At 52.1% G+C, this 9,692-nt stretch overlaps 1 protein-coding gene across 1 annotated transcript; it reads right to left on the bottom strand.

Moving 5' to 3' along the window:
- On the bottom strand, positions 1-4,321 carry IRF2BPL (interferon regulatory factor 2 binding protein like). Its single transcript, XM_014265571.2, has one exon. The coding sequence runs from the start codon at positions 3,407-3,409 to the stop codon at positions 1,196-1,198; it is 2,214 nt and encodes a 737-aa protein (XP_014121046.1). The 5' UTR covers positions 3,410-4,321; the 3' UTR covers positions 1-1,195.
- Positions 4,322-9,692: the final 5,371 nt, after the last annotated feature.

Genomic DNA, 9,692 nt, shown 5'->3' with positions numbered 1-9,692 from the left:
TGGGATGCTGGGTTTTTGTTTGTTTTTTGATTTTGCTTTTGTTTTTTTTTTTTTTTAGTGAAAATAAGGCTTCATTTTAAATCTCAAGCCTTACTAAATTGCACAGGCAATGCATGCATCCTGTATTGCAAAGAGCTTGCAGCTGGAGAGCCAGTGGGGGGGAGGAGAAGGGAGGAGGAAATGAGATGCAGGAACAGTAAATAGAAAATGCTTAGTCAGCAACCGTTACTGCAACATTAAAGGTGAAATGTAAATAGGCACAGTGCCAAGATTTAAGTAAGTTTGATAACACCATCAACATCATCATCTTACTACATATAAGTGAAAATGTGCATACAAGTGCCACGATAATCACAACGAACTGCAGACTCTTGGTATAATGGAGACCTTTAAAAAGCCAACACGGCTTGCACATACTGCCTAAGCTTAGAGAAAAATAAAACTTGCTACTCAAGAAGTATTAATATCAATTGAATTTATTACAATTTACTAAGCTCCAAGGCACATTACAGTGTTCTGTTAACTACAGAAATGTATAAAGGACAAACAGAGCATGTTTCTCATGTACAGCATTTTGCTCTACTGTTCAAAAGCATCCGTGCATCAATAAAAGCAAAAACAAAAAACACATGAAGATTAAAAAACGTTCAGATCAATAGAAACAAACGGAAACATTTTCCTTACAAACTTGCAACAAAAAAACACCCTCCCCCCACAGCCACCCCACCGTTTTGCAACAAAAAACCAAAAACGAAAAAAAAAAGGTGAAAGACTAACACTCAGGGCTTGTAAAACATAAGCTGTCACCATTTTTGTAGCAATTTTTTAGGCATCAACACTGGCCTTGGCAAAAAAAATTTTTTTTGTCTTTTGTGTTTTTCTTCTTCTTTCAGAGAAGTGCATACATTTACAAAAATACACACCAGCAGCAGGTAATCGCTAAGGGCTATTAACTTTGTACCTAGCCAACACACTGCCAAAGAAATGAGAACAGGTATTATGTAGTAACCAAACAATATTATATTCTGTTTAACAAAAACCAGCTCTATCCTTCAAATGAAGAAGAGTACATACCTTTGTTTCAAAATATAGAAACATACGACGAAAATAATGTCTATACATAAGACTAACTTTTGCAGTTTGTTATATTCACAATTCTACATCTTCAGGAGTCTGAAGGGATTGGATTTCTTACTCAAGGGTCTCTCTCCTTTTTCACTTTAACGTCCCCAGCTAAAATGGTCGCGATCTCGCCCTGCATAAATGCCCAAGGCACATTGGAACCGACTAGGGGGCATTTCTCTCCACTGGGGCAGTAGACTTCGCCAGTCGCCCCTTGGGCCTTGATGCTCTCTCTGGAACAAGGGAAGCAGAACTTGTGGCTGGGCACAGAGGGGCACTGAACAAAGTGGGTGTCCTCCAAGCGTTCGTGGCAAATGGTGCAGCACAGGGGCCCGCTGTTGGCCATGGGGGAGTCCGGAATGTTTTGGGGGTGCACTTGGTCCATGGCGGGGTGGGTGCTGGGGGGAGGAGGGGCCACTTGCAGGTTCATGTCCCCGTTGCGGGAGGCCAGACGGCGCTGGCCCGGCACCGAGGCCGGCGACACGGGGCTGCTGCTGTTCCTGCGGGTGGACGTAGTGGAGTGCACCGAGCTGCCGTCCTTGGGCGAGTGGGCATTGCCCAGCGTGTCGGCCACCGACATGAGCGCGGCCATGGGGGACTGTCCGTTCTGGGGGGCGGACTCGGGTGGCGTGGTCCGGTTGGAGTGAGGCCCGAGGGGCGGCGGTGGTGGGGGGCCACCGCCGTGCACCGCCCCGAAGCCCCCGGCCGACATGGTGAGCTTGAGCGCTTCGCTCTGGCTGGCCATCCACTGCTGCCGCTGCTGCTCGTCGCTGAGCTTCAGAGCCCCCTCGGCCGAATCCGAGGGTTCAGGAGAAGCTTTCCTCTTGCGCATCGCCCCGCCGCCGCCACCGCCGCCGCCACCGCCAGGTCCCCTAGAGGCTGCGGCCGTGCCCTGCGCCCCGCCGGCCCCGGCCCCCGGCCGCGGGAGACTCACCAGCGCCGTGGGCAGCATGGGGCAGCTGGCGTCCAGGTAGGGCTGCGGCAGCATGTCGGCGCCCACCAGCTCCTTGAAGAAGCGCACAGACTCGGGCAGCAGGTCTCCCAGGAGCCGCCAGTCGCCAGAGCCGTGCTTCTTCTCGTATTCCAGGTATTTGAAGCCCGAGGAGAGGCCGCGACCGAAGTCCTTCATACAGTCCTGGTACATCTGCTTGGCCACGCCGGAGGCGCTGGAGAAGACGGTGCCGGAGCCGCTAGGGTACTCGATGAAGAGCTTCAGCTCATAGTCCATGCCCGGCTTGGAGACGGCGTCGAAGGCAAAGACGCGGCCCAGCAGGGCGTGATCCTTCTTGAAGCGCACCTCGTAGGGGGTGCAACCGGCCAAAGTGAGCAGCGTGTCCCTCACGATCTTGGGCTTGCTGGCCCACTCCTCGGCCCGATTCCGCAAACTCTCGCTGAGCTCGGCCAGCGCCTCCGCGTTGCGCTGCTTCTCCTTCAGCTCCCGCTCTTGGTCACTGCTGGAAACCGAGCCCGGCCGCTTGCCGCAGGCCTCAGAGGACGAGCCGCCGCCTCCCCCGGCACCACCGCCGCAGGTGCCCCCTTGGGAAGAGGCGGAGGGAGCGGGGGGACCCCCGCCGCCGCGGCCGCTCAGGCCCCCGTGCGGCGGAGGCAGCGCCACGCCGGAGGCAGCGGGGCCGTTCAGCAGCGTCTGCGGCAGCAGGTTGGGGGGCACATTCATCTGAGCGCCGGCGGCCCCCGGGGGCAGGCCAGACACGAGTCCCCCGTGCGCCCCGCGACGGGAGGAGGAAGAGGAGGAGGAGGAGTTGGGGCTTTGCCGGTTCAGCTCCGGTGGCCCGTCCTCAGGCTGCTTGGGGAAGCCATTGGGCCCCCCCAGTCCGTTGGGCAGGCGGGCGCCATGGCTGCTGCCCAGGCTGCCCGGCGGCGGCGGGTACTCGAAGCGGCTGCGCTGCTCCGCCGCGGCGGCGCTGAGCCCGTAGCGGTCCAGGCTGGACTGGGTCAGCCCCGCTGAGGCCGCCTTGGAAGTGGCATCCACATGGTTGAGCTGCTGCTGGGCCGCCGCCGCCGCCGCTTCTTTGGCGGAGAGCGTCACTGCCTTTACGCCGACCGGCGGCGGGGGGCCCGGGGAGCGACCGTCCTGGAAGCAGCCGTGCGCCCGCTTCAACTGCCGGGCCGTCTCGATCACGAACTCGATGCGGTCGGCGCCCTCATAATTAACGCAGCCCCGGCAGACGGGCTCCGTGAAGTCCCAGATCATGGCCCAGGGCATGCGGGGCAGATCGCATAGATAGCATGACTGCCTCCGCGACGAGGACACCTGCGCGGCGGACATGGTGCTGCTGCTGGCTGGGGAGCTGCTGCCGCTGCCACCGGGGTAGGGGCTGGCTCAGTCTTCCCCCCCGGGCTGCAGGGGCGGGGGGTGGCTCTCCGTACCTGATCCTGTTGCCCGTTTCAGCAAGGGGGATCGTCTGCTTTTAGTTCGCTCCTGCTGCCAGAGATGGCTTCTTCTACCTGGTCCTGCCGCTGCTGCCCCGGTGGGGTGGGAAACGATTCCACTGCTCCTCCGGGGGGCTGGCTGGGTGGGGGTCGCTTTCTAGCCGCTTCTGTTTCCCTGCGCTCTCTAGCTCTCCGCTTGCTGCTGCTCCTCCTCCGGGAGGAGGCGGAGGTGCACGGAGGAAGATGGGGGGGGTCACCTTCCACCCGCCACGGCTGCCTCGTGAGCTTGCAGTTCGGTACGTGCTAATCCACCGCCGTGAGCAAGACAGGGGCACCCGCACGGAGCTGTTCGGTCCCGGCAGCGGAGGCTTCCCTGAGCGCTGGCGGAGCTGCGGCAGTCCGGGGGCAGCAGCGGCGGCGGCAGCAGCGTGGCGAGCGGCGCCGCCTGCTCCTCACTCACATCCTCGCCGCTACTCGCAGTCCGAGCGCGGGGTGCTGCGCGCCGCCGCGTGTGGCTGCGCGCCCCCTCCGCCGCGCCGCGCTCCCCCCGCGCCGCGACGCCCCTCCCCTTCTCAGCGCCGTGCTCCCGGCTCGGCTGCACCCGGGCGGGGCCCCGCGTCACCGCCGAGCGCCCCGCTCCCCTCCCCCCGGCCGCCGGCACGGAGCCCACTTGTTGCGCGGGGCGCGCATGCCCGGCGCGCTGCCCGCGCCCTCCCCGGCGCGGCCGCAGCTGGAGCGCGGCGGGGCGCGGGCAGCCTGCGCTGCCGGCTATGTTTGGAAACTTGAACGCCAGATCGCGCCCTCACCCTCCTCCCGGCCGCGCTGCCGGCCCCCCGCCGCGGCTCCGCGGCCAGGGCGCGCATGCACAGTCGTCGTGGTGGTGGTGGTGGGTGGTGGTTTTTTTTTTTTTTTTTTTTTTTTTTGTTTGCTTGGTTGGTTTTTTTCCCTGACTGCGCTTTCTAAGTTCAGATGTCTCGCTTTCGGGATTTTGTAAACCCGCGGTTCGCCCCGCTTTGCTTTCGTGACGGCTGCGCGGCTTTCTGCCACCGCGACTGTCGGTGGGATTCCCGTGCGCTCCGGCTGCTGAGGCAAATGGGGGATCCCGCCTTAATATCCGATTTCGTGTTTCTCTTTCAGTGATCCCAGTGACAGAATGACACAGTTTTTGTAAGCCTGTGACTGCATCAGAAGCTCTTCCACTTTTGATTTGTTTAAAACAGCCATGTTTGCCAAGTGTTTAAGGTTGGGCTGGGAAAGATAGTGCTGTGCATTGCTCAAGGGTGTAGGAGAGGCCAGGCAGGTGAGTAATCGCTATGATCTCATCTCGCTAATGCAAAGGGACATAGGATTTCCCCGGTGTTGTGAGAACACACGGCTTTTTTTTTTTCTTCTATTTCTCCCTTTAAATAGCTAGCTAACATTTGCATAATACTGTTAACAGGCAAATTACTTAATATAACCTCGGTTCATGCAAATAAGCCAAGAATTCATTTCGCTGGGAGGAAAACAAAATAAACCCCCCCGAAGCTTTCCTTCTCCCGCCCGCGATCCCCGAAGTTGCCCGCTCCCCGCCCGGCCCCGCGGCCACGCCGGTGCCCGTGCTGGCCAGGAGGGGCTCTGCAGAACCCGCTTTTGCTCTCGTTGCAGTCGGCGGCTGTTTTTGCAAACATCGACATCGCTGCCTGCGTCCAAAGAATAATAAAGTGTCACTGCGGGGACGCGCTTCGGCCGGGACCCGGCGCGGGCGGCCGCCGGCATCGCGTCACTGGGCGCAGCCGGGCGCACGGTGCCCGCGGAGACAGCGCGCAGCGGGGGAGGGCGGAGGGCGGGGGGGAAGCGGCCGCACGCTCGGCGAACGCGGAACCTCTCCCAGCTGGGCTGTGTTGGGTGGATTTCTTTCTTTCAGTACCTCTTCCTGATTCCTTTGTTGCTACAAACGCCAAAATCCCCGTCCATTGCAGGTTTCTCTCTGTGTTTTAAAAGAACTTAGTGTTTCTATGGCGGGGTGCCACGGCTCCCTTACACCGGCACGCTCAGCAGCCATGCAGCCCCGACGGAGATAGACACCTTCTATTCGATTAATAACGTTTTGGAACTCACATGACAAAAACCCGTCCCTTTAAATATTTCATTTCATATCACCTATATGTGTCATTTTCATTTTTAGTTGTCTAAAGCATTTTTTATGTGTCCGGGTCTAGTCTTTAAAGCTGGCAAATGAATTTGATTATATGTGTGTGGAATTATTTTATAGGGAAGGCTTAATGAAATGCACACATTGATTGAAGTTACAGAAATGGTAGGACCAGATAAAATACAGTTAGAAAATCAATTGTGACAAAGTGACTCTTTTTCAGGGAAGCTTGTAGAAGTAGTAAGTAGAGATAGAAATGTCTTTGAATTATGTGAGTCTCCTGTACATAAATTGGCTGAAGAAGATGCGCTAAAGGGGAGTAGATTTCACACTTAAAAATTTCACACCTAAGCTGTGGACATTACAAAAGCTTCACAGAAGTATGGCAGATGAAAGCTGGTCAAAGTAAAAGTCTTTGCTTCCAGCCACAGTGATTTAGTGATGGCTGCAGGATTTCTACATTAATATGTCTTTCCTTCACCAAATAAGCATGTGTTCCCTCTGATTCATACTGGAATGTCAGTTCCTTTCCTATCCTTTTACTGCCTCGCGTTGATCTTCATATGAGGAGCAGAACTGGGCTGTGATAAAAGGTCAGCCTCTGCTTTAAAATCTCTGGTTGAGAGACCTGAAGCTTTCCCTTCATCCCGCATGTCTAAGAATGCAGAACTGCAACATATCCTGACTGTATTTCAGTCCCTGTGTTACACAAATCCAACTATGACAAGGCACTCCATGTGCTTGCACTACCCCTCACCCTGGATCCTCGATCCACTGAATCCTCCTGCAAGAAACCCCTTTTTTGGTAAACTCACCTCACAGGAACAGACTTCTTGGCTCATAAGAGCAGTCTTTATAGTAGGTGTAAATAATAATCACCTTAGATATGATCTAGCCTTAGAAAACCATTTACAGGTGCTGTCAACTCCCTTTATAGTTTGTGAATAGAAAAAGAGAGAGATTAGCATCTGTGACCCGACCAAACTGCCTTTCCTCTTACTTGCAGGATACACAGTTGCAGAAATATGTTTGTCTTTCCATAATGATTAAACTTTGATTTAAACTTTGGTCATGGGCACGCACTGTACCGTTACGCAAGCAGCACTTAAGGATGAAGAGTCAGCACAGCAACAATATGGCCAGCAGCAGCAGTGATCTCTGCAAAGCTGATTGATGAAGAGAACTGCAATGTAAATGCAAATAAATGCCACGCTGTGGCACCTTCACAGGGAACGACTTGTCAGTATCAATCTAATCTGGGTACGGAAAAATAGATTGAACAGTAGCAATGTAACAATCTTCCCATCTATGGCAGCACTGTCCTTGCGAGGGTAGCAGCAAGCTTTCTCCCTCACCTCCTGCCTTTTCTCTTTGCCATGCGAGTGATGAGACAGGAGCAATCCAGATTGGTCTTGCTGGATTTATACTAAACATGCCTGGTGTTTATTTAGCTCTGAAATAATACAGGAATTAATATTACTTTTGGAGGAAGCAAAGAAGAAGCCCAAACAATTAATCCATTCAGGTGTCTAATCTGGCTAACTGAAAGAAAGAAGTGAGCAAACAAAAAATAGCGTAAGAACCCCAAACAGTAGATTGTTTAGGGAGATGAAGGGGAGCGCAAGGAGGAATGGACCTGTGGCTGAGAACAATTGCTACCCAGCTACTGTTTTCTGTGCAGGAATACAAGTCAGCACTGTGATGTGGCATTAGGGATTCTGCAGAGATTGCCCAAAGTTTATGACCTGCCAGTAGTCCCAAGGGACAAGGACTATAATCTTCACAATCAGAAGTGAAATCTACTAATTCCTTCCTTTCAGTCCTAGGATAAATACTGCCATCAGATAATCCCTTTTCCTTTATTCCTATTACCATCTTTATTTGAAAGTACACACATGCACATATGGGTCATGTAACAATAAAACAGCACGTGAAGCATTGATTTAAATGAAGGAATCAAAATGATCATACAAAATACAGCGGGCAGGAGCTTTGCTAGATCCACCAGCAGGTATGGAAAGCAGAGGGTGCAACACACCATAAAGGACAAAGGGACAAAACCCAGGTGGCCTGGCTGCACCCCAGGCACTACTCCGTGCCACTCCCAGACATGAGCTCCCAAAACACGGCGGTTACTGTGGATCTGGATGAGAGAGGAGTGCTGTGGATTATCGATCAGCTGTGCACTGTTAATTATGCAGAATATAGGACAGCCCCAAAGTTTGCAAGAGATAATAATTAGGAGCCCATGATCTCAGCAGCTTGGGAATGAACAGTCTGGTCTGGCTCTAAATGCTTACAGCCTGGGAATATGTTTAACTCTTTCCTGTTTGCTTTACAAAGTTTTGGCACTGATCACTGCAGCCGTGAGAGCAGCTGGCTCTTCTGCAGGCACTCACAGAAATGGCTCTTTCTTTACTGATCCAAACAGCAGCTACAGCTGGAAAAAAATACAAGAACGAGAAGGGTAGTGCACTCCAGAAAGTGTAATTTACATGGATTTACCTCAGAATAGCAAATAAAATCCGTCACAATCAAATGACTGGCTTGAAAACAATGCAGAGATTAGCAGTGAACAGAGCACTTGGTGGTAAAGAGAGTGTGTTCAGCAAATCAAAACACAAACACTTCAGGAAGAAGTTGCATAATTTTGTCAAATTAAAAGTTAAACAACATTGTCTTCTACTAGAAGCTGCCAGGAAGTGTCAAAACACTCAGTTACAAAGAATAGGAGTAGTTACATGTTTCTGTTTATCATTTCAGTTCTCATCTCATTATAATTCTGGTTTTTTCCTACCATTTTTCAGGTAGTGAGCCTTGCTGACATACAGAGTTTATTGCGTTCCCACCTAGGAACTCTTAAGACATATTTCTTAACGGAGGTTGCTCTCGTTTCCTGTGCTTTTCCCGGTGCCATTTCCCCTTCGGTGCTGGAGCAGGGAGCCGGGGGCACGGCGGGGCGGGGGCAGCCCTGCCCGCAGCCGGGCCGCGCCCCGGGCAGCCCCGGTCCCCGACACGGCCTCTCGCCTCTGCCTGGGAAGCACTGGGGGGGCAAGGGGGTCCCCTCTCTGACACCCACCCCACACCGATTTTCCTACAGCTGTCTTTAGGGTTTGAAAACCTGCCTGGGAGCCTAGATTTCCACACATTAACCTTTGCCAAATCTTACAGTGCAAAATAAGACACCTATAATTAATTCTGCTCACTCTGCAAGGGACCAGCGATTGGGCAGTGCGTTTTAGGCTGGGATATGCAGAGCTGGGGCCTCCGCTGTTGTTATTTTTACTTTTTCCTGGACTGTTTTCATCTTACATCCTGTGGACGTAGTAAACAATCAACAACAATGAATCAACTGGATCGGTACATTTTTAAGGCTATTCCCACTGAGAGCCACTTGCACTTTCGTGACAGTTAAGAATCTGCCAAACATTAACTTAGTTACCAGCAAGACAGGCTCCTCCCTCCCTTCACCCCATACACAGATTGTTTATCAAAACGTGCTGCCAAGAAAAATATCCCTGCTTTTGGCCTCCACCAGTGATTAATAACACTTGAGAACTGAACAGAACTTTACTGTGTTTTCCAAAAAATGAGGGAGGTGGGAAAGGGGGGAAGAAGGAAAGGAAAGGAAAGGAAAGGAAAGGAAAGGAAAGGAAAGGAAAGGAAAGGAAAGGAAAGGAAAGGAAAGGAAAGGAAAGGAAAGGAAAGGAAAGGAAAGGAAAGGAAAGGAAAGGAAAGGAAAGGAAAGGAAAGGAAAGGAAAGGAAAGGTAGTGGAAAGAAAGAAAGAAAGAAAGAAAGAAAGAAAGAAAGAAAGAAAGAAAGAAAGAAAGAAAGAAAGAAAGAAAGAAAGAAAGAAAGAAAGAAAGAAAGAAAGAAAGAAAGAAAGAAAGAAAGAAAGAAAGAAAGAAAGAAAGAAAGAAAGAAAGAAAGAAAGAAAGAAAGAAAGAAAGAAAGAAAGAAAGAGAAAGAAAGACTCTGACACTATTTTAAGTTATTTCACTTGGCATAACCTCCTTTTCCTCTCTAACTAGGCCATCTGAAAAG

The sequence above is a fragment of the Zonotrichia albicollis genome, chromosome 6, assembly GCF_047830755.1.
Source record: "Zonotrichia albicollis isolate bZonAlb1 chromosome 6, bZonAlb1.hap1, whole genome shotgun sequence".
NCBI lineage: Eukaryota > Metazoa > Chordata > Aves > Passeriformes > Passerellidae > Zonotrichia > Zonotrichia albicollis.
The sequence above is the reverse complement of the archived record's forward strand: the minus strand, read 5'-3'. Positions and strand labels throughout refer to the sequence as shown.

What these genes read in the sequence shown, in the direction of transcription:
- IRF2BPL (XM_014265571.2), bottom strand. Translation starts at nt 3,409, where the DNA reads ATGTCCGCCGCGCAGGTGTCCTCGTCGCGGAGGCAGTCATGCTATCTA.